The sequence below is a fragment of the Thamnophis elegans genome, chromosome 1, assembly GCF_009769535.1.
Source record: "Thamnophis elegans isolate rThaEle1 chromosome 1, rThaEle1.pri, whole genome shotgun sequence".
Taxonomy (NCBI): domain Eukaryota; kingdom Metazoa; phylum Chordata; class Lepidosauria; order Squamata; family Colubridae; genus Thamnophis; species Thamnophis elegans.
Window position 1 is genome coordinate 167066363 of NC_045541.1, and position 24634 is coordinate 167090996.

General features: G+C 42.8%; 1 protein-coding gene across 4 annotated transcripts in view; it reads left to right on the top strand.

The window, feature by feature from the left end:
* The window catches only part of SSBP4 (single stranded DNA binding protein 4), a 64965-nt gene that overhangs the window by 14683 nt on the left and 25648 nt on the right, over positions 1–24634 (top strand). For all 4 annotated transcript variants that reach the window (XM_032238706.1, XM_032238721.1, XM_032238713.1 and 1 more), the window contains exons 2-4: positions 5888–5960; positions 11428–11489; positions 20904–20988. In XM_032238706.1, coding sequence (XP_032094597.1) covers positions 5888–5960; positions 11428–11489; positions 20904–20988 — 220 coding nt within the window. The remainder of the gene's footprint in view (positions 1–5887; positions 5961–11427; positions 11490–20903; positions 20989–24634) is intronic.

The following is a 24634-nucleotide window of genomic DNA, read 5'->3' on the forward strand; positions in this document are numbered from 1 at the left end:
TCTCTTCCTTTCTCCTTCCTTTCTTTCTCTTCCTTTCTCCTTCCTTCCTTCCTTCCTTCCTTTCTTTCTCTTCCTTTCTCCTTCCTTCCTTTCTTCCTTCCTTTCTTCCTTCCTTCCTTCCTTCTCCTTTCTCCTTCCTTTCTTCATTTCTTTCTTCCTTTCTCCTTTCTTCCTTCCTTTCTTTCTTTCTTTCTTTCTTCCTTTCTCCTTCCTTCCTTCCTTCCTTCCTTCCTTTCTTTCTTTCTTTCTTTCTCAGCACCTCCCACCTCCCTGTTTTTGGCCTAGCAGGCTTCAGGGAAGCCTCCTGGAAGCAAAAATGCCCCCCACCCCCCATTTTTGACCAAGCAGGCCTCAAGCAAAAACGGACCCCACCCCTGTGTTGGAGAACCTGTAGTTAAAAAAAATACTTAAAAGGTTTTTTTTTTAAGTTCCTAAGCTCAGCTGTGGTACATGTGATCTTCAGAAAGTGTCCCCCCCCCCTTTTTTTGTGTTTTTTACTACGATTCAGGTGAACCGGCCAAAATTGGTAGCCTTTCATCCCTGCCCTGTGGTTGTTATGTGAATTATGTCATTATTAAGTAAATCTGGCTTCCCCCATTGATGTTGCTTGCCAGAAGCTAGCTGGGAAGGTCGCAAGTGGCGATCACATATACTACGGGATGCTGCAAACATGGTAGAATATGCTGGGTGCCAAGCACCTGAATTTTGATCTTGTGACCATGGGAATGCCGTAACAGTTGTAAGTGTGAGGACTGGTTGCAAGTCAGCTTTTTTCAGTGCTGTTATAACTTTGAACAGTGGCTAAATAAATGGTTGTAAGTCCTTAATGTGGTCCTTAATAGCATTTTATCCAGTTCCCTTTTTCATAACACCACCCACTTTGTTGCTTGGAAGCCACTTAGGTGTAGAATTGTATTTGAAAGTGCCAGGTCAGAAGCTAGGAGACGGAGTTCTACTCCTACTTTACACACAGGTGACTTGAAGTCAATCATCCTCTCTTAATCCTAGCAAAAAGGCAGCAATGACAAACCACTTCTGAAATATTGGCAAGAAAACTGCATGGATTTCTCCACTATTGCCACTAGTGACTGACTCAAAGGGACACAACAAAATTAGTTATCATTACAGTGCCTATACACAGGTTACAGGACCTTAGGGTGGCTGACGGGGACAACTGTGATGACAGCATGATAGTAGCCAGAGCAATAGCTCTTAGACTTATATACCTCTCCATAATACTTTAAATCCCTCTCTAAGCAGTTTACGGAGTCAGCATATTGCCTCCAGCGATCTGGTTCCTCATTTTACTAACCTTGGAAAGATGGAAGGCTGACTCAACCTTGAGCCAGTCAGGATCGAACCCCTGTTGTGTGAGCAGAGTTAGCCTTCAGTACTGCATTCTAACCGCTGTGCCACCATGACTCATATCCCTTTCAGGGGATATAAAATAAAAGGGGCGGAACTTTGACTATACAGCCGTCATAATTTTTGTCCTCCACCTTTACAGATACTCCTGGGAAGTCACCTTTGCAAAATGAGTAACGTATCCAAGGGGTTGAGAGTGGTAACCTTGGACAGCATCTCAGTCTGTTAGACAACAGGTTCCTAGTTGGGTTTCATTTTGGTTAAAGCAGGGCTTGGCAATCTTAAACACTCAAAGACCCACAAAGGTCCTAACTGGAAGCCCCCACTTTCAATTCTGGAGCTGATCAGAAGTCCCATTTCCCCACCGTAGAGTTTCCTCCTAGCATGGTGTCCTTTTTCCTCTATCTGTCCTAACCGAAAGCCTTATCAATTGTAGAGCTGACCAGAAAACCCACCCCTTGCCATAGAGTCTCCTCCTGCCATGTCCTGCTTCCCCCCACCCCACCCCAAATCGGAATCTCCTCTCAAAATTGTGGTGGCGACTGGCAACAGGGAGCCGCAGCAGAGGGATGAAACAACCACATGCGGCTCCAGAGCCACAGGTTGCTGACCCCTGAATTAAAATGTAAAAATAAATGGAGGTGGCTCATTTGAAGCTAGAGCCATGGGGAAGGAGAGGAAGGGAGAGAGATTAGTGGCATGAGCTTCCTATAGTCACAACAGACAGTAAAGGAAATAGAGAGGCTAAGACATTTTTTCCCTGGGGACTCTTCTTGACCACACAGCCACAGCCATAGCCACTATCATGTCTTCTTTGACTTCACTGGGAACACCCGTAGCACCAGTTTCCAATAGCCAATTTCATCCTTTAGCTACTGTATGCATTGTGCGGAAAAAGTTCACCAGGTTTTAGCATTAAGAGCATGGAACAAAAATATCTGCTCTCATCATGGATAGACTGTCTCTGTAATTTCTCTCTACTTCTTGAAGCTTTTGGATTGCAGGTTTCTCTCACTGTGTAATTTGTCCTAGATCAGGTTTCCCAACCTAGGCAAATTTAAGATGTCTGGACTTCAACTCCCAGAATTCCCCACATGGCTGACTGAGGAATTCTGGGACCATGGGTTTTAAAGTTGCCAGGGATTGGGAAACCTTGTCCTAGATCAGGGGTGTCAAACTGGCAGCCCGTGGGCTGGATGCATCATGCACAGGCCATGCCCACCCCAGGTCTGTGAAGGGAAAAAACAGCAAAATGTCACATGATGGCAGTGTGAGACAGTGAGTTTGACACCCGTATCCTAGATCATTTTGATGTCAGGTTGAGGCTACAAAAGAAAGATTAAAGAAAAGTTGGTAGCACATATAAACATATATGTAATCAGATAGAAAAATGCATAAATATATATAGTTTCCCTGGCCAAAATGACTGTTATTCAAATGAAGGTAATCTACTATGATTTGGATGAATTTGTTCTTAGAATATTTCAAAGCTCTTTATTTTTGACCTAAAATAATTTTCCATACCTTTATATAATCCCCATCCAAGGAAACGTTACATTTCTGGTGTTTTAAACTATCATCTTGGCAGCTAGCACAGGAACTGAATCAGTTCCTTATACTGCATTAATTTATACATGCTAGGAAAAAAAATAATAACTGAACAGCAGGAATCGTTACGAACGATTGGTGACTTTTCCAATTTTTTCAAAAACTTCCAACTACAAGGACTAACTAATTAGATATTGATACCAAAAATAGTAATATGTGCCAATTTCCAGTACAATCTGGAAATATTACAATTAATGTTAAAATGCTTGCAAAGTGTAATACCGCCTATGGATTATCTTTCAGTCAATTCTTCATGAATTGCTGAAGTAGATTTAAAATAAATTAATGCCCCAAAGAGTTCTGGTGAGTTTCTGGAAGTTCAAAACCCATCATTTTCCTCAAAATATTTTTACATGTTCAAGAGAAGCTGTTATGTTTAATATAAGTATTTGATATAACATTAATGAGATACAAGTGAAGTAAATACATACCATGCTTCAAGCTATTCTGGCTTTTAATTGAAGACACCTGGATACTTTACAATAGATCTGATTGGGTTTCATTCATTTGAAACCAGGTTGGTACTTGTGGCAATTTTTTTTTTTTTTTGCAAAATATATTTAGAATTTGCAGGGTTTCCATCTATAATTAAATCTCTAATTCTATGTAATCCTCCTTATTCCTATTGCTTATGCTGTGCAAATTTATCCTCATGCTTAAGAAAAAAAATACTGGAAAATGGTAGGAAAGGTGTTAGTAGCAAACTAGCATTTGCCCCAGTGCAGATTATTCAGATGCTTAAATGTAAATGCAGATGTCAGAATGCAAATACAATACAGGAAGTGGGTCAGATAGGAAGCCATCAAGGGCTATGTGCACATAATTCATAGAGCCACAGGTTTGTCAAAGGTACTTTAGTACAATGTGTGAACTCAGAAGATTGCTGTAATTGAGCCAAGATGATGTGTGAAAGATTGAAAGAAATACAGAGCTACTGTGGTTATTTGCTATTAAAGCTGGCATTCTGTTTACTCAGACTGTATGTACCTTTAATTTCAGCACTAGGCAATGTAGATGAGCCCAATTGCTTTATATCTCTCCTGAAAATTTCCTAAAAGCCGTGGTTTGTTGGAACTTAGCTGCAAGATTAATGGAGTTTGATCTGATCTTGCAAAATAATCCAAAATGATGCTGTTAATTCTTTGCTACCAATGCCTCTTCAAGGACCTTTCTAATCTCCAGCACTGCTGAGGGGAGGCCTTTTAATTTATTTGTATTTATACATGTTGGAAGAAATGTCCATCTGGGTTCAGTTCCAAGTGGGGAAAGAGACACTGGATTCATGGAAGTTGCTTGGAAAGAAGGTTTATTGATGAACAGGATCACGTGGCTTGAGATCCTGGGCAAAAAAGGGAAGAGACAATGATTTTTTTTTTGGTTTTATGCCCTCTCTGGGCTTTGAAGTTTCTGGGGCACAGGAAGGTTATCCTGATTGGTTGCTGTCAGATGTCATAGGTAGCTTTGTAGTTTGTCTGTGTGCTAAGTTTGGTTGAAACTTGATGGGTGGAGCAATGAAAGACAATGAAATGCTCTGCCTGAAGGAGATAGATGATTGTTATGTAGAATAGACATCCACTTTGTTATGTAGAATAGACGACCGGGCCTTAATGGCCCATTAACAAAGGTCGATGGGCAAGTTTCTGCCTCTCTGAGTTTCTACTTCTCTTTTTAGGGGAAATATTCTGCCTTTTTAATCTTTCCTAAAATACTTCATTTTCTAGGAGAGGGGTGGGTTTTAACTTCCTACAAACGTTTATTTAAAACATGTGCATAGCTGCTTAACTTATATATTAAATCTATCAAAACCATAAACATTTAAAAACTGGCACCAAAGTTAAACTTCGCTCATACAGTCTCCTCATTAAATCTCTCACCCACCTTTCCCTATGCAGCATTTGGGGGGGGGGACCCAATTTGTCAATGCTTTTTGGGAGGCTAGGACAATAGAGGCCTGGGAAGAATAATCCACAGGGCAGAGGCTTTCATGGAAAAGGCAAATTTCCTGGCTCTCACCATATGGAAATATTTAGGGGAAGCGTGCTCATTCTATCTTCTTTTATTTATTTATTAGCCGATAACCTGGCATTGCCCGAGTATTTATTTATAGGGAGAAATTCTCCGGACCAAACATAATTTCTAATGTTGGATGTTCCCCCTTACAAGAGGGAGCCCCCTTGTGGAGTACTGTGAAGCCATTACCATGGCAACGCCACTGCGCTGCCGAGTAGAAGCCATTTTACGGCAGTACAGTAGAAACCACTTTAAGGCACAACAGGCTAACACACACCCCGAGGCAGTGGTGAAATTCAATTTTTTTACTACCGGTTCTGTGGGTGTGGCTTGGTGGGCGTGGGAGGGGAAGGATACTGCAAAATCTCCATTCCCACCCCACTCTGGGGCCAGACAGAGGTGGTATTTGCCGGTTCTCCAAACTACTCAAAATTTCTGCTAGGGGTTCTCCAGAACCTGCTGAATTTCACCCCTGCCCAAGGGGTTTTAGGGGTGTCTTACCTCCACTACCTTACAAGGACCTTACCTGGTTAGGACAGGAAGATGACCTTAGGGAAAACTACACAGAAAAGATTACCTGGCCGTATACCATATAGGGCTTTAGAGTTAATAACATCTTTAACTGCACCCAGAAAAAAACTGGGAACCGGTGCAACTCACCCAACAGAGATGTTACATGGGTAAACCTGGGCATATGTCACTGGGCTGAGGTGGAGTTACTAAATATTTACAGCCAGTTCATTGTTTTGACTGGCAGTCATAACAAATAAGATAAAACCTGCATGTGGCCAGACACGTATAAAATACATTAAAATGTACAAAAATCAGTAAGAACATTAAGCCAGTGTTATTGCAGCAAACAAGTTCTTAAGTAAAGTATTGGAATTTCTTCTTTTTCTCCTAGGTTGGCACTGTATGTGTACGAATATCTCCTTCATGTCGGGGCTCAGAAATCTGCACAGACCTTCCTCTCAGAGGTAAGAATAGGAACCAAAGCTTGGGGAAGGTGAGCAGATGGAGGAATATCCATTGATACGCAGCTCAATTTAGATTTGATCATTGTAGATTGGCTATAGAGAGAGCCTTAGTGGTGCAGTGCTTAGAGTGCAGTACTGCAGGCTACTTCTGCTGACTGCTCGCTGGCTGCAATTTGGCAGTTCAATTCTCACTAGGCTCGAAGTTGACTCAGCCTTCCATCCTTCCGAGGTGGGTAAAATGGGGACCCAGACTGTTGGGGGAAATATGCTGATTCTGTAAACCGCTTAGAGAGGGCTATAAAAGCACTGTGAAGCGATATATAAGTCTAAGTACTATATTTTCTTTAAAACTGAAGGTTCTGCAGAGGGGATTATTAAACAACAAAACAGACCAAAGTTTGAAGGTGCTTTTTTCAGGCAAAGTTTGCAATCTCTTTTTAAAAATATTTTTCAACACAGAGCCGAGGTCTTCATACTGCAGCTTGATGTGTAGCAATTAGAATTAAAATTTTAAGTTTCGCTTGAGTAGTTTTCTTAGCAGCATTAATGAAATGGTTTGGCACTGCCTTCTTTGGGAATGTTGCTTTGACATTCCAATTTAGTTCTCAGTGTTATATCGCCTGGTGGTCTCCCATCCATTACTAAGTAAGCCAAATTATTAATTGTCAAGGTGTTAAGCCAGGTGTGGCCAATTAGTGGCCCAATTTAAACACATGTTTCTGTTTTCTTATTTTCTCCTAGTTACATATTTTTTATTCAAGGAATTCCTTTGTGTCTTCAAAACATCCCTTGGGGATAGGGGGGAAGACAAATCTGAATAAAATGTTAAAATAGAAATGTATAATTGAAAGATACCAGATGACAGAGCTGGATAAAATGAATTGTTCTTCTGTTTGCTCCATTTTATCTTTTTGATTCAAGTCTCTCAGAAACACAGTTCGCACACTATTACTACTGCAAAATCTTAATAGCACTGAATTTGCAATCCAAAGAGCAATCCCCTTGAGCAAAGAGTAAATTCGCATATAAGTTGAGAGAGAAAAAAAATATTCCTTGGGAATCTTAACGCAGTGATAGCTTAATAATGCCTTTAGAGATTCAAAGGAAAGAATTCCCCAAGGACAGAAGTCTGATCTGATGCCTCCACACCCACTCTCTTGCGAACCAGATGCCAGAGTTTATCATTTCAAAGAACAGAAGAACAGCTCTCTTGGATGAAGCCAATGTCCATTTTAGTCCTGCAGTGTGTTTCCCATAGAGGCCAACTAGAGGAATCTTCGGTGCTCCTACGCTGCACCGTTGTTGCTTTTTGCAGGAGTTTTGAGACATATTTTCTCCCAAACCTGGAGAGAACATTGAGGGATTAAAGAGCCTGTCCTCCATTAATTTATTCAATGCAAAGTATTAACAGATTAACAGAGTTGGAAAGGACCTTGTAGCTGATCTAGTCCAACCTCCTGCCCAAGCAGGATCCTACATGATTTCTGACAGATGGCAGTCCAGTCTCTTCTCGAAAGCTTCCAGTGATGAAGTTCCCACAACTTCTGAAGGCAACTTCTGTTCCATGGGTTGATCGTTCTCACTATCAGAAAATTTCTCCTTATTTCCAGGTTGAATCTCTCCTTATCCAGTTTCCATCCATTATTCCTTGTCTGGCCTTCAGGTGCTTTGGAAAATAGCTTGACCCCTTCCTCTCTGTGGCAGCCCCTCAACTATTGGAACACTGCTATCATGTCTGTCCTGGTCCTTCTGTTCACTAGACTAGCCATGCCCAGTTCCTGCAACCGTTCATCGTATGTTTTAGCTTCCGGTCCCCTAATCATCTTTGTTGCTCTGCACTCTTTCTAGAGTCTCAACATTTTCAGTTTTTCTAATTAATCTTCAGTCTTCTATGTTACTATCCATCACTCTGTCTTAGAATACAGGACTTAACAACCATTCATTTGATGACCTTTCAGAGTCACAGTGATACTAAAAAAAGGGGGATTTATGACCACTCTTCACACGTACAACTGTTGCACCATTCCCACAATCACATAATCAGAATGCGGGGGCTTGGCAAGCAGCATGTATTTACAACAGTTGCAGCATCCTGGGGTTATGGTGATTGCCATTTGGAACCTTCCCAGCCAGTTTCCAACAAGCAGAGTCAGTAAGGGGAAGCTGGATTCACTGAACAACTGCATGGTTTACTTAACGGCAGTGATTCACTTAGCCACTGTGACAAAAAAAGAAAAAAGGTCGTGCAATTGAGTATGACTCACTTAACCACCATCTTGCTTAGCTGCAGAAATTCTGGTCCCAATTGTGGTTGTAAGTGGAGGACTACCTGTGGTAGATTTCATTCCTTCCTACTGCCAGGTACGTGATAGTATCCTGGATTATTTGGATGGAAGACTGCTAGGAAATCCCAGGCTGAAAATTACATCTGGGTGGGTTTTTTTCAAAGCCAGAAGATGGCAAGCAAGGACAAATTGCTTCCATGTTGATGCCAAAATATCTACATGAATATGTTTGTAAGGCTGCTAGGAGTTGGGCTGTACTCAAAAGAGGCTTACTTAATTTTTGTTGCTACTATTCTAAACTTGTTGGGACTTCCCAAGTAGCCTTCATCTCAGAGTCTTACCCATGCTTCTGCAATTAATGCTTTTGAACGGGGCCAAAAGTGTTGGAACGAAGTGGCTCAGTGGCTAAGATACTGACCTTGTCGATCAGAAACTTTGCCGGTTCGAATCCCTAGCACTGCATAACAGAGTGAGCTCCCGTTACTTGTCCCAGCTTCTGCCAACCTAGCAGTTCAAAAGCACGTAAAAAATGCAAGTAGAAAAATAGGAACCACCTTTGGTGGGAAGGTAACAGCGTTCCGTGCACCTTTAGCGTTTAGTCATGCCAGCCACATGACCACGGACAGTGCTGGCTCTTCGGCTTTGAAACGAAGATGAGCACCGCTTTGAAACGACCAACACATATGTGCAAGGGAAACCTTTACCTTTAAAAATGTTTTGCTGCTGATTTTTATTTATACTTGGTGTCGATACATCTCGCAGCAATATCCAACAGTAGTCAGCCAGAATTAATGGATTCTAGTTCCCCTGATACTGTTTTTCCATGGTGAAACCTTTCACCATGTTCAACACTGACTGAGCTTAGACTTTTGGGGGGGAAACGTTCAAGTGTGGATGTAGGAAATGAATCTTCAGTGACTTGTGGTGCTCTATGCTGTAAGAAATTTGTCAACTAGTTGAATGTAGTTTGCCACTCTGTCACCAAGAAAATTCTCAACTATATCCTTGAATGCTTTCTAGGTTATTTTCTCTGGTCCTACTAACAGTTCATTACACTGCTTATCATTGATAATGTATCTCATCCAACAAAAATGCCTTCCTTAATCTTGACATCAGTTATTCTGGGAAACATCTGTGTCAAATAACAGAAAGCTTCACCTTCCTTGTTCATTGCTTTCATCAAAATTTTTCATCAGTCCGAGCTTTATGTGAAGAGGGGCAAAAATTTATTTGTCGGGCCAATAAATGGTTCACATGCCACTTTTTCCTGTCTCGCAAATTTATCTATCTATCTATCTATCTATCTATCTATCTATCTATCTATCTATCTATCTATCTATCTATCTTAGCTATTTATCTTACCACTCTGGGCAGCTTACTATATGTATGTATGTATGTATGTATGTATGTATGTATGTATGTATGTATGTATATGTATATATGTATATATGTATATATGTATATATGTATATATGTATATATATCCTTCTCCTCCTCCTTCCTTGTTTTGTATTTATACATATACATATGCATATACACACTAACACATATACACACATAAATAAGTTGGTACCAACCACTAAAATCCAACTACCGATGGAGAAGGCAGAGGCAAAATGGGGGGTGGGGAGGTGGAATCTGCTCTTACTCGATCAACCACCTCCATTGTGATGCTCCCCCATTGGGGGCCCAAGCTAATTGGCAGAGCCAGGTCTTTACGCCCTTGTGAAAAGTAAGGAAAAATGGGGCCAGCCTCACATGGGGGAAAGCGGGGGGTGGGGGTGGAGATTGCCAAAAAGGCGTTCAGAGTTGTCAAAGTTATTTTACGTAGTTTTCTCTCTGGTAGCACTATGCTGCTAACTAGGGCATTCAAAACCTTTGCCAGACCTATCCTTGAATACTGCTCACCTGCCGGGAACCCACACTGCATTTTGGACATTAAAGCATTAGAGAGGGTCCAGAGGTATTTTACAAGAAGATTACTCTGCCTGTAATAAAATTCCTTCTACCACCAGGCTTGAAATTTTAGGGCTGGATAACCTTGAACTACACCATCTACGTTCTCACCTGAGCTTACTGCACAAGATAATCTGCTATAACGTCCTACCTGTTAATGACTAATGCAATAACACAAAGGCTATCAATAGATAACAAACTAAATTCTAATCTTGATTGCAGGAAAAACAATTTCAGCAATAGAATAGTAAATGTGTGGAACACCCCTACCTGATCCTGTTGTTAGTTCCTCTAACCCCCATACCTTTTCCCTTAAGCTATCTACTGTGGACCTTATGCATTTCTTAAGAGGTCCCTAAGGTGGCGTGCATAAGTGCACCAGCGTGCCTACCATCCCTGTCCTACTGTCCCCACTTAACATATACTCATTTTATTTGTTTGTGGCTATGTTTTGCTTATTTTTATCTGTTCGTTTGTGCCATTTTTTTCATGTGTTTTTCCTACTCGTTTCCTTGTACTTCTTGACAAATATAAATAAATAAGATGCTCCAGAGGGCAGGTGCAACATCAGAGATGACTCTTCTCCTGGACCCCGCCAGGTGGAACAATCAGTCTGACGGGGCCTATAGAACGCCTCTTCTGCTGGCAAAAGTGGGACAGGCCAGTCCCAGTGGGATGACATGGTCCATCAAGTAGCCTGGGAGCTTGCCCAGGTATTTGGTGCATTTGAGTTGCATCCCAAACAGCAGACCCGCCATTCTACAGATCTCCACAGATATTCCAGTTGCACTGGGTGTCCTGGATGGGGGAGCCTGTAGAGATTCTGTCATCCAGGTCATGGTTGTCCCAAAGGTGCTTTTTCAGAAGACAACTGGACTTCCTTGTTGTTGTTTTTTCTTTTGAAGACGTTTTGCTTCAAGAGCAATTCCATGTTTTCATGTGTTTGTTTCATTTGCGCAGCATAGTCAGCTGGCACTAAAAGGTATACAAGGCCCTTGTGTAAAAACAGAAAATTTCCATAAAGTGGTATCTGATAGTTTAATTTACAGATTACTTTTGTGATTAGCCACCTAAAATGTATGAGATCCGCCCAAAAGTGTTCAGGAGGCAATTTTTTTTATGGTCCAGTGGAACGCTGGGCGTTGTAGTTCTGCCACTTTTGGAAGTGCTAAATTGGGGAAAGCTGGTATTTCCTCTTTAACTGCTACTTTATTGTTTCTCCCCAGATCCGGTGGGAAAAGAACATTACCCTGGGAGAACCACCTGGCTTCCTTCACTCCTGGTGGTGGTGAGTAGCATTCAGTGTTCTTAATTGGACGGTGGGTGGAATGCATTGTCTAAATCAATGTTTTCCTACCTTGCAACTTTAGGATGTGTGGAATTCAATTCCGGGATAGTCCACACATCTTAGAGTTGCCAAGTTAAGAAAGGTTAGAATAGAATAGAATAGAATAGAATTTTATTATTTGTATGCCGCCCTTCTCCGGGAGGACTCAGGGCGGCGAACAATTCAAGGGGGAGAAAGGGGAACATAAAAAACAAAATACAAATAATAAAAGTAAACAACAGTCGCACAACCATACATGTCGAGAGGGGAGGGAACTCATCACCCCCAGGCCTGCCGGTTAGCCTAGATCAGGGGTGTCAAACTTGCGGCGACACATCATCACGTGACGTATTGCGACTTTCCCCCCTTCACTAAAAGGGCAGTGGGCGTGGCCAGCGCATGACGCATCAGGCCCATTGGGTATGAGTTTGACATCCCTAGTCTAGATGGATATTCCCTTGATTATTCAGTGTCAGTCTTTCCAAATACGATACTCTACAAGTGTCTGGACATCACCTACCACAGTTCCTAGCCAAAACTGTTCGGAGAACACAGATTCGGGAAGGCAGGTCTGTGAACATAGGAGGCTATCAGCTCAGCTCATCAAATTTGTTATTGGCTCTTCTGAATGATGGAAGATTTCCCAGGATCTTGGACCGGAGAGAATTTTTCCATTACAACCTGGTTGAGATCTTTTTAAGGGGATAAGTGCTGTCAGATATTGAACTCAGAAACTTTCTCAGAAACTTTACTGAGCAAGTTTCTTTTCCTCTTTGGTAACACCATTATTTGAGAACAAGGATTTCCCATTTAAGATAATGGCCATGAACAAACCAAGGCCAACAAACATTCACCCTATCCTGCTTCTCAGAATGTACTGGTAGACCTCACTTTGTAACCTCAGTTGGGACCATTGACTCCACCGCTAAGTGACACAGTTGTTAAGTGAAATATCATGTGACTGAGTCAGTTGTGCAACATCATTTCTTAATGCAATCATTAAGCAAATAATGGTGAATCCTTAAGCATAGCATCATGTGGTCTGTGACTTACTGCCAGCTTCCCCACTGATTTTGTTTGTTGGAAGCCAGCACTGAAGCTCACCATTGGCAATCATGTGATTGTGGGGCACTACAGCTAGTGCAGAATGCACACTGGTTGCGACTGGGGACTTTGTGACAGCTCTTAATTTTGAGGACTGGTTGCAAGTCCTACTTTTTCAGCACTGTCATAATTTCTAACAGTTGCCAAACAAGGCAATGGGTAAGGGTGGACTCTCCGTATTCTCAGCTGGGCTCAAGAGCCAATTTGCTATACAGTTAAGGTGCAGGCTACAAATCAGGAATTCTAGTTCTGCCTTAGGCAGGAAAGCCAGATGGATGACTTTGGACCAATTGTTCCCTCTCAACAACTCACGGGAGGGAAGTATTAAGTATGGATGCTGCCATGAGATGAACAAATTAAAAATAAATAATAATAAAGAGGAAGGAAGGGTTAGGGTTAGGGCTACCCTCAGGTGCTTCTCCAAAGCACCTGAGGGTCGAACAAGAAGCAATGGGTGGAAACTAATCAAGGAGAGAAGCAACTTACAACTAAGGAGGAATTTCCTGACAGTTAGAACAATTTAATCAGTGGAACAACTTGGCTCCAGAGGTTGTGAATGCTCCAACACTGGACATTTTTAAGAAGATGTTGGATAGCCATTTGTCTGAAATGGTGTAAGGTTTCCTGCCTGAGCAGAGGGTTGACTAGAAGACCTCCAAGGTCCCTTCCAACTCTGTTATTCTATTCTAAGGAAGGAAGGATCAATCAGGATCCTGAGAGTATCTGCATTCCTTCAAAAAAAAAACATGGAACAGGTTTTAACTTACTAGTCCTTCATGCAGTTTGAAATAGAGCATGTGGAAAAACCTGAGAAGTTGGGATGATGGCAGAAGAAATGGCATCGAGTTGCCAAATTTCCTATAACATAGGTAGCTTGTGCAATCTCTCCGTACATATACACAGATACCCGCATGCAGGCCCCACCACGCCCATCTTTATTTTTCCTGCCTTCTGCAGGAAAGTTTGCTGGCAGAGAAAATAGGGTGGAGAAAGTTCCCGGAAGGTAGAGAATTTTGGATACCCTTGGAAGAGGCGTTGACTGGGGAAGGGTACGCGTGTGCACGTCGGTATGCGTGTCTGCCGGATTTTTGCTCTTTCAGTCCCAAGCGTAAAAGTCGCCCCCTCCTCCCAATTCTTGTTGTTGGCTTCAGGCACAACTGGAACCCATTCAAGAGCTTTCCCCCTCTCAACGCATACTCCTTCCCGGAAACCCCCCTGTCCGTTGCGGCGTCTGGCTCCAGCTTCTACACATGGATGTGATTTGGAGGAATCCAGAGGCAGAATATTCCAGGGACCTAACTGGGGGTGGCGGCAATGGAGATCTGGCTTGATAAGTGTCCGTCCCCCCTCCCCCCCCAACCTTTGGCTCTTATCACAGGGATAAAGGGGGAGGGTTCCCTGTGCAGTGGGAAGAGAGTCTGGGAGGGCATGATGGATGAAGTGCTGTACATCCCCCCTCTCCCACTACGCTGACTCCCCCTGCCCCAGTCTCAAAACTTGGCCAGCTCTTCAGCTTTAGACGGATGGGCTGTTTAGAGCATCTGCCTTCTTCCAACTGCCTTCCCTCCCTCCCTCCCTCCCACCACATCCCTCTCTTTTTTTCCAAGGGTCTGATTTTGTTTTATTATGTACGCGATCGTGCTGCAGCTACATTTTCTACACTTTTCTCTCATTGCATCCTTCCCGTTTTTTTTAAAAAAGCATACGCACAAATTCCTTTTCTTTGTTTTCCCTCTCTTTCCCCTTTCCCTTTCTTTTTTTTTCCCTTTCTTTTTTTACATAGTCGCTTTCTTTCTTTTTTGCCTTCCTCTCTGTTTCTCTCTGAATCTTTCTTTTTGGTGGCATATTTCTCTATTGCCCTTCATGAGAATCAAGAGTTTTGGATCAAGGGACAATACAGCAATAAGATTTGGCGGCATCATGGTATAATAAAGAGACAGTTCATTAAAAGTGTCAGAAATGCACAGATGTACTGTTGAAATGATTAGATTTTCCTTTATCTGCCTGATATCATATGCATTGCAAGGTATTTATCTTCCTCCTGACATCTAATTTATTGTTTGTGGCAAAGTATATACAGTATTTGGTTTGAAGGATTAAGCATTGTAAACTCAGTTACCTATACACAAAGACACATGCATGTATACACATAGGTATGTATCTCTGTGTATATAATATTCAGTAGCTAACAAAAGTATAGTTTTATTATTTGCTGAGTCTTGATTAGCAGTTTCTCAATTCTTGATTCTCTGTCCAAGAATATCTACAGTATGTTCTTTTCTCTCTCTTTCTCCCCCCCCGCCCCCCTCCCCATTTGATTCCAATTAGGGTCAAAAGGAAACCAACTACAGAAGTGAAATTCAGGTAGTCCTTATCTAGTGAGTGTCTTGTTTAGTGACTAATTACAGTAGTGGTGGAAAGGTCTTTGCAGGTCTGTAAAGCAAAGGAAAACTGAAGTAAGATCATAAGCACAGTCATGGTTTCATTTAGCAACAACTTTGCTTAACAGCTGAGTTGCTGGTTCCATTCGTGGTCGCTAAACAAGAATTACCTATATTTTCTCTTACCATTTAGGAAGGATGAGATTCCATCTATCAATCATTTTCGATAAATGAGATCCATCATAGAATGAAATGTTTCTTCTGATAGTGTATTCAGAGCACTTAATGCTGTTCTGTATAGCAATACACACACACACATATATTCAGACAAATTTTGTATTATGCTTTGTAGAGCAACACCAGGGTATTTAGGCAACAAATTAAAACTGCCCTCCCGTGTGGTCCTCTAGAGAGGACCTGTTGCAGGAATGTTTTTCTTATAAAGTATGGGCCTTATTGACCTTGTGACAGGCCTTCTCAGTGGTGGCCCTCACATTAGAAATACTTTCTCTCGGAGGTACAGAAGTTTCTGAACTTGCTGGCATTTTGTAAACAAGTCAAAATAATTTAGTTTCAGTAGATGTTCAACGGTTAGATTAGATTAGATTAAAGGTTTGCAGATGTTTTGGGATTATAGTCTTTAAATTGTTGATATTAAATTTGTATTTTTGCTTTGTCTTTATTGTATCCTGCCCAGAGAATCAGGACCGGCTCAAGTGATAAATATTGTAAAATGAATCACAATTCCTCCCCCCCCCCCAAAAAAAAAGCACACGGGGGAATAAAAGCAAGCACAGAAATCTCTTTTTCCTCCTTGCAATTTGATCCGCCTTCATTGGCAGCATTAGCCTTTTGGGTGATAAAACCGAAATTCCTCTCCTCCCAATGCCCCAGGTCATTTTAAGCAAGGGCTGAGCTTTTGAGATATCCTATCTTTTAGGTTGTTGTGATCCTTGTTACTGCAATAAGAAGTGGAAAGAGAGAAGTCTCTTCCTTCTAGCAATCTCATTTGCTATATAAAATTACAAGTTACTGCATACACCAGCTTGTTATTTTGGTCATGAACACATTTATTTCAAGGCAGGTACGCATTTGTTTCAGCAAAATCCCAGCAAAACGGCTGATAGGCTCTCGGAAATGAGCCCCTGCAAAATTCAGGGAAGGCCAGCTCAGAGTAACATGCAAAAGGCTGCAATAATCTTGGGCTCGTATACCAGGAAGTAAGCCCGGGTGAATTTAATGGGGCTTCCCAGGCATCATATATGCCAATCCACCCCACCCCCACCCCAACTTATTTGGATAATAGAGCTATTTTTCAAGATTGGAAGTGGGACTGATTTTTGTTTGCAACTGAGAAGCAGGATGTTAATATCTATGGAGATTCTCAGTCATCCAGGTCATGGTTGTCCCAAAGTTACTTTTGCAAGAGATAATGGAACTGTAACGTGCTCTACATGGGGCAGCCCTTGAAGAGCATTCGGAGACTTCAGCTTGTCCAGAATGCAGCCGCACGAGTGATCATGGGTGCACCTCGGTTCACCCACGTAACACCTATCCTCCGCGAGCTGCACTGGCTGCCTCTTGGTCTTCGGATATGCTTCAAGGTGCTAGTCGTCACTTATAAAGCCCTTCATGGTATTGGACCTGGGTACTTGAGTGACCGCCTGCTGCCAATTACCTCCAATAGACTGATTAGATCCCACAGATTAGGCGTCCTCCGAATTCCATCCGCCGGCCAATGCCTACTGGCGACCACCCGGAGGAGAGCCTTCTCTGTGGCTGCTCCGACCCTCTGGAACGAGCTCCCCGTGGAGATTCGAACCCTCACCACCCTCCAGGCCTTCCGCAAAGCCCTTAAAACCTGGCTGTTCCCACAGGCCTGGGGCTAAAGAGCTCCCCCCCCCCTCGAATGGTATGATTGTTGTGTGCTTTTAAATTGTGTATTGTTCTGTTCGTCTTTTTTATTCCTTATCTGTACCCCCTTCCCTGACTTGGATTGTGAGCCACCCTGAGTCCCCTTAAGGGAAAAGGGCGGCATAGAAATATAATCAATTCAATTCAATTCAACTTTTTGGTTTTTCTTTAAAGACGTTTTGCTTCTCATCTAAGAAGCTTCTTCAGCTCTGGATGGTGGGGAATGGAAGGATTTATGCTCCTTGGAGACATCATTTGCATTTTTTTTGACCAGCTGTCTGCAAGAAGTATAAATCCTCCCATTCCCCACCATCCAGGCAGAGCTGAAGAAGCTTCTTGAATGAGAAGCAAAAGGAATTCAAAGAAAGACAAGAAAGCCCAGTTGCCTCTTGAAAAAAAGCACCTTTGGGACAGGTTGTTAATAGTTGTCTAGCACAGTGTTTCCCAACCTTGGCAATCTGAAGATGTCCGGACTTCAACTCCCAGAATTCCCCAGCCAGCGGCATATGAATTTGATGAATTAAAAATAAATCAACCTCATTCTGGAGTACCCCCAAAATTACTTGCCCTTGGTGACAGAATGGCTCGCTCATACAACACCTTAAAGCTAAATGCAGGTTATCGAGACACATTGTGTGCTTCTCATTGCAATTCCCAAACAGGAGAACAAAATGGTGGCTCAACGTGACAGCATGAATCACACCACGTAACTAAGACAGTCGCTGGGCTTCGCCACAACAGGGTGCAATTACAATTGTCCCGGCCTCATTTTACCATCGTTGGGTGTAGTTTATGAGCAGGTCTTCCTGGGCTTTCTAAATTTACAGCAGGAATCATGGCCAAAGTGAAGCCTGCGTGCATAAATCTACAGATACATATGCTTGATGGCGAGATAGAAATTCCAGGTCCGTGGCTAATTTTCCTTGTCCCTCTAAACATTCTTGGCAACTCGGCATTCTTGGCAGACACTAGGGGGATAGTTATGCTCCTCTCCCCCCCCCCCCACCTCCGCCAAGACTTTGCAGAAAGACCACAAGGGGAGAGGCCCCACGCAACAGCAGCGGCAGCGGAGATCACGTGACTCCTCTCCCACGGGGACAGGGGACTGCTTCCCAGAAACCCAACAAGCAGCCTGATTTATTGGAGGCTGAAACAAGCAAGGAGAGGATTCCAGGCTGCTGGGCTTAACCCTTCCGAAGCTAAAGGGAGAAGGTCAAAGGCATGTGAAGTGGGCATTTGGCCACTGGGTGGCTTGGGCATCTGCACAACTACAAAAGGACAGATCCTCGCCCGAAGACAGAGCCTCGCTTTGTTAGCGTTTGGATGGGAGCCTGCGGTGCCCGCATCTACAGCTCATGACCCTGGCCAGGAAGTTTGATATCAGCCCAATAGTCTGGTGGATTTGTGGTGTCCCCTGTCAACCTGTCTGACCCGTTGGATCGCAAGATGAAGTTGGTAGAAATAGAGGAGAGCAGGTATCATCAAAGGGAGGGATGGAATTTCATTTCATTCTCTTGACAGTAGCTGACTGCCCGGCTTCTGCATCTGGTAGCTAAGGGGCAGCTGCCAGGGTCTTCTGGCAGTTTCTGCACAGAGATTCTTTTCCTGGCATTCTGGTTGTAAGATGGAGAATTGCTGTTTTCTTCTGGCCCAAAGAAAGGCTGTATGTCCCCTTTGGGTAGCCCAAGACAGTCCTTTGCTCTGAAAAAAATAAATAAATCAGCTTTCACTTTATTTAAAATTAAACATAAGTAATAATAACTTTCCAGCCATTTATTTAACCATTCTGTCCTCCTGTTGCATTAAAAATTACAGTTTGATCATCATTCTGGAGGTGCTGAGGATCACAACTCCCTCCCTCCTTCCTTCTTTCCTTCTTTATTTCTCTCCCTTTCTCTTCCTACTTCTCTCTTCAATGTATTAATGATATTTAGAGACCGCTCACTTCCCTCATAGAGTGCTTTCAGTAACATCATTGCTCCAGGGATTCACTTCTGATTTAAATTCTGTTACACAATCACCAGCTGGTGGGGTTCTGACCTCAAAACTACTGTCCACCCTGGGTGCAAGCACCAGTTCATGGATAGACTATCAGAAAGCATTATGTTTGCTGGACCAGGAGTTGTCAAAAACGTCAAGATGGTGACTCTGCCCTCATAATTGAGACCCTGTTCCTTTTTTATGTACATCGTAGTTGCCATCTTGACTTTTTTTACATTGCCCCTGACCTTTAATTAACCACAATTCTCAGTCTAGTTGGTTACATTCTGAAAAAAAAAATTCTTAAGAAGAGCTAAGGCATTTAGCATTCAGATCCCAGATTGAGCTGAGGTTAGATTTAACATTTGGGGTAACAGAGCAGGACGTGCGTCATTCCATTTGCTTAGATCGGTTCAGTATTTTTCTGAACCCAGAAAACAGATTATATAGGAAGTGGTGTGTGTGTGTGTGTGTGTGAGAGAGAGAGAGAGAGAGAGAGAGAGAACGGATGTGGTAGCTCAGTGGCTAAGACGCTGAGCTTGTCGATCAGAAAGATCGGCAATTCAGCAGTTCAAATCCCTAGTACTGCGTAATGGAGTGAGCTCTCTTTACTTGTCCCAGCTTCTGCCAACCTAGCAGTTCAAAAGCATATAAAAATGCAAGTAGAAAATAGGGACCACCTTTGGTGGGAAGGTAACAGTGTTCTATGCACCTTTGTTATTTAAATATGCTGGCCACATGACCATGGAGACGTCTTCGGACAGCACTGGCTCTTCAGCTTTGAAATGGAAATGAGCACCGCCCCCTAGAGTCGGGAACGACTAGCACATATGTGTGAGGGGAACCTTTAATTGTGTGTTGTGTATGTATGTATGTGTATACACATATATACATACACACACACACACACACATACATACATAGAGATGTACGTATATACATATACATACATACCAGTGGTGGGTTGCAGGCGGGTACGCCCCGGTACGGGCGTACTGGATCCTGTCCGGAGCACCGGGTACCGTTCCGGTACAGTGCTCTGGAGGGCCCACCCACCCATGCTACTTTAAAGCTGTTGGCACTTCTGCGCACGCACATGGTGCGTACACCGCCTGTGCGATGCTCCGCTGAGCAGCTGAAGCGTTGCGGAGGCTTGCAGAAGCATCATTTGATGCTACAAAGCACGCATGCACTGTGCGCGTGCATGTGGGTGACGCCAGGGCTGTTCCAACCATACCAGTTGGAACGGAATCCGGAACCCACCACTGATACAGACATACATAGAGGAGGGAGGGAGAGCCTATTGCCCATTGTGAGAACAGAGCTGTTAGTCTGGGATAGCCAAAAATTAGGAGACTGATAGCGCCCTTTTAGTGGAACAGCTTTTGTTTTAACAAAATATATTGGTCTGAAAAGGTGCCACCGGACACCTTCAGATTTTAGGAAGTTGTATAAACTTTTAAATTGAGAAAATGAGCCTGGAGAAAGATAATCTCTGTTGGGTTATATTGCCTGCAATTCCAAGCATTTGCTTCTGTGCCTTGGTTAGCTGATAACCTTGGTTGGGTTCCAATACTTTATGTGGAAGTGCCACATCAAGGCCTTGGTATTTCAGTTAAAGCTGCTGGGAGAAGCTGCTCTTCCTGGAACCCGAATCCACATTCTTGGTCAGATCTGGGCAAATCAGTGAATTAATCTTTGAAAGCAAATAATCTACATGCCAACAGTCCAGATTTCTTCTAGGATTTCCCAGTTAAGTTATGGACCTCTAGCACATGCTTTTCTAGAACTTCTACTTTCAACAGCTCCGCCATAGCCAGGGAACATGAAAGGTCTAATATGGCAACATCTGGAGAACCACAAGTGGCGCTAAATTTGGGTGCAATGAAATCATGGGGAGCTTTAAGTTCCTTTTATTCTGTCCTCTTCTTCCCAAAGGTCCCAAGTCCATATTAACGATGCCTCTCTTTCTCCTCCTTCCCTTCCTATCCCATAGTGTGTTTTGGGACCTATACTGTGCAGCACCGGATCGGCGAGAGACCTGTGAGCACTCAAGTGAGGCCAAAGCTTTCCATGATTATGTGAGTACAGTGCGTGAGGCTGATGCCGATTGTGCGTACGGTCGTTCAGATGCTGTGTTCTTTAGACTTTGGAGGGCCTCCTGGATGAGACCAAAGTGAATGTAGTGAAAGAGAGATGAAAGTAATTTGAAGAGAGGTGAAAGCCATTCACTTGGAATATTGAAGGTGACCAGCTGAAACAACCCATAAAGGAATTCTGTTTCATCCATATTCTGAACGCAAGGGACGATTGTTGTGATACCAAACTGCAGACATCCTGTCAATCCCAATGTGGATGATGTAGGAGAAGGACCAGGGGAGACATGATAGCAGTGTTCTGATATTTGAGGGGCTCCCACAGAGGAGGAGAGGTCAACCTATTTTCCAAAGGCCAGACAAGGAACAATGGATGGAAACTGAATAAGGAGAGATTCAACCTGGAAATAAGGAGAAATTTTCTGACAGTGAGAGTAATCAACCAATGGAACAGAAGTTGCCTTCGGAAGTTGTGGGAGCTTCATCACTGGAAGCTTTGTCAGAAATGGTGTAGGCCAGGGCCTCCTGCTTGGGTAGGGGGTTGGACTAGATGATCTACAAGGTCCCTTCCAACTGTGTTAATCTGTTAAGACAGTGCCATCAAACACCAGTTAATCCTTGAATGACCCCTAAACATTTCAAGATGATTTGCATGTGTATTCTTTTGTTCCACAGCCCAATAACCATTCACCTGAAGTAAATAATAGTGAGTCACACCTGAGGGTAGAAATGCCCATCTTGATGGTGACTGATCAGGACAGGGCAATGAATGAGAGTTACCCAAATGCTTCTCTACTATTTAAACAAAACCTGCCCTGGTTCTGGTTCTGGAGGAAGTAGCATTCCAGCACTTTTTCTCGTAGCATCTGATTAGTATTTCATAAGCAATATAAATGAAAACCTCCAGACACTTTTATATAATCACTAGCAACTTGCATTTAAAGAATTAAGAGTGCCTCTGAGCCAGAGGTGGGTTCCTACCAGTTTGCACCTATTCGGTAGAACTGGTTTGTCAAATCTACCGAACCGGTTAGAAAAGGTTCCACCAGTGGACCCAGAAAGCAGGCCACACCTACAGAAGAGGTTCCAAATTTTTTTGAAACCCACCACTGCTCTGAGCATACAGAATCCATAATTGTGTAAATAGCAGCCAATAGATCACTGTTTCCCTCATATGGAGGTGTCACATAGGTAGAAAATGCATGGCACCTGTTCTCAAATCTACCTATAAATCTTTTCTAGAGATTCCTGGATTAATCACTCCAAGGTTTTCCATCCACTTGTAACAGGTCTTAGCAAAAGCAATTTTTGAAAGTCTTTTAATTCAGGGTTTCCCAACCTTCCCACCTCTAAGACACGTGGACTTCAATTCCCAGAATTCCCAACTCAGATATGATTGCCTGGGGAATTCTGAGAGTTAAAATCCATGTATCTTAAAGTTGCCAAAATTGGGAAACCCTGTTTTAAGTTAAAGAAGTAATTCTACTTTGGCAGGTTGATTAGCACTTATTCAATGTAGTCAATATTAGAATTAATAAACAATTCATATTCAAGGGTAGTCGTCTATATGTGGGTTTGTGCATGCATATGCAAACACACATGGCCTCGAGTCAATCTTCTGGCAACATCCTGGACAAATCTTTGCAGTTTTCTTGGCAAGATTTCAAAACTGATTTGCCATTGCCTTCTTCCTAGGACTGAGAAAGTCTACATCTAAATACCAGTTATTAAGAAATAACTAATAGAGGTAGGCTGTCCCATTGTGCCCTGTTCATGGGCCAGCTGGTATATGAATGGCTGTTTTTCATTATATCAAATTGAACCTCCTTGTTCCTAAATAGTATATAGTTAAATATGACATGTCTGTGAGGTTTTTGAATTTTTCTGCCTCCTTTTTGGAAAGCTTTTCCAATCATGAGTGTCCAGCCTTTTGGCTTGCCTGAGCTACATTGAGTGAAAACGAATTGTTTTGAGTCGCATGTAAAATATATAATATAGTTAATCTGCACAAATAACAAACTGCCTTCAGTTTTTATCTGGTGGGGCTGCATTACTAGCTGGCCCATGGGCTGTGGGTTGGACACACCTGTTTTAAATTGTAGTCTATTTTTTATTTTATTTTTACAGATAAGATTTAAATCAAGGGAAGGACTGACTGCTAAGAGAGCTGTTCCCTCTCTTATCAAGAGTGAAATGCAGTTATTTCATTGTCGATGTTCAGCTCTTCTACAATAGTCTGAGGAAGAAAAAGAACAGAACCAACGGCCTCTAATTAGAAGCTAGGCTAAGCAGGCATTATTAAATACATTATTAAACACAGGTTTAGCCCCCAAGATTTAGAAGATAAACAGACACTAGTAAAACCAAAGAATTGAACAAGATCCAATTATTTATTTATTTTAATCCATAATTGGATTCATTAATTTGATTCCGTTAAGGGGAAACGAGAAACGAAAACGCTTTTGTTTAAATAAAAATGAACCAAATATACCTTGCATTCAAATCCGGTCTAATTATCTATAAAATTTGGGGGATAGGGGGTGGGGAGAGAAAGAGAAGAGAGAGGAAGGGAGTGAGATAGAGGGATGGGGGGAAAGGGAGAGAGAGGAAGGGTAAAAGAAAAATTACATTTTAATTTTCTAGACTCAAACCCTTCTGTTATTCCTTCTTCTGTGTGTGTGTGTGTGTGTGTGTGTGTGTGTGTGTGTGTGTGTGTGCCCCCCTCCCGTTGCTCCCCTGGAGAATATGCTTTGGATCCTTTGTGAGCGAGAAATTGCCTAAGAGGAGTCATGCGGCGTTTGCTTCTGCTGTTTTCCTTGCTAGGTGGCCACGCGGTGCTGTACCACACATCCAGCTCTCCTCCCTGCCTGTTTCCATGGGAACCGCATTCTTTTTGGACCACCTTTCTTCTGACACACGCTGAGGCCAGCAGCCCTTGGCCTTGCCCACCTCTCCCTCTCCCACAGGCCAGCAGGGGTTAACTGTCCTAGATGTTGCCCACAAACTGGCCAGGTGCCACTTGTATCAATATTTCAGGGAGCGCTGCCGGAGCTCTCTGCATAGCAAATGATTAATGTTCAGTGATGGAAATCCCTCCCCCACCCGCCCTCACGCCATCCTCAACAACCTACATGGCCGTAGAGTACAATGGGTGGCTGAGTTCCCCAGCTTATCTGCCCAGCCTGGCCATATACAGGATGTCCTTGACTTACAATAATTCGTTTAGCGACTGTTCAAACTTACAATGGCATCATAAGTTACTTTTATGACCATTTTTCACACTTAACGGCCATTGCAGCATCCCATGGTCAGGTGATCAAAGTTCAAATGCTTGGCAACCGACTCGTATTTATGATGGTTATTGCAGTCTCCCGGGGTCAGCCATTGTTCTCCTCTTTGCAACTTTCTGACAAGCAAAGTCAATTTGGGAAGCCAGATTCACTTAACAACTCGGTTACTAACTCAACAACTGCAGTGGTTCGCTTAACAATTGTGGCACAAAAGGTGGTAAAATGGGGCAAAGCTCACTTAACAACTATCTCCACATCAGAAATTTTGGGCTCAGTTGTGGCCATAGGTCGAGGACTACCTGGGGGAAAGGTAGCGGTGTACATTAACTATGACAGTGTTT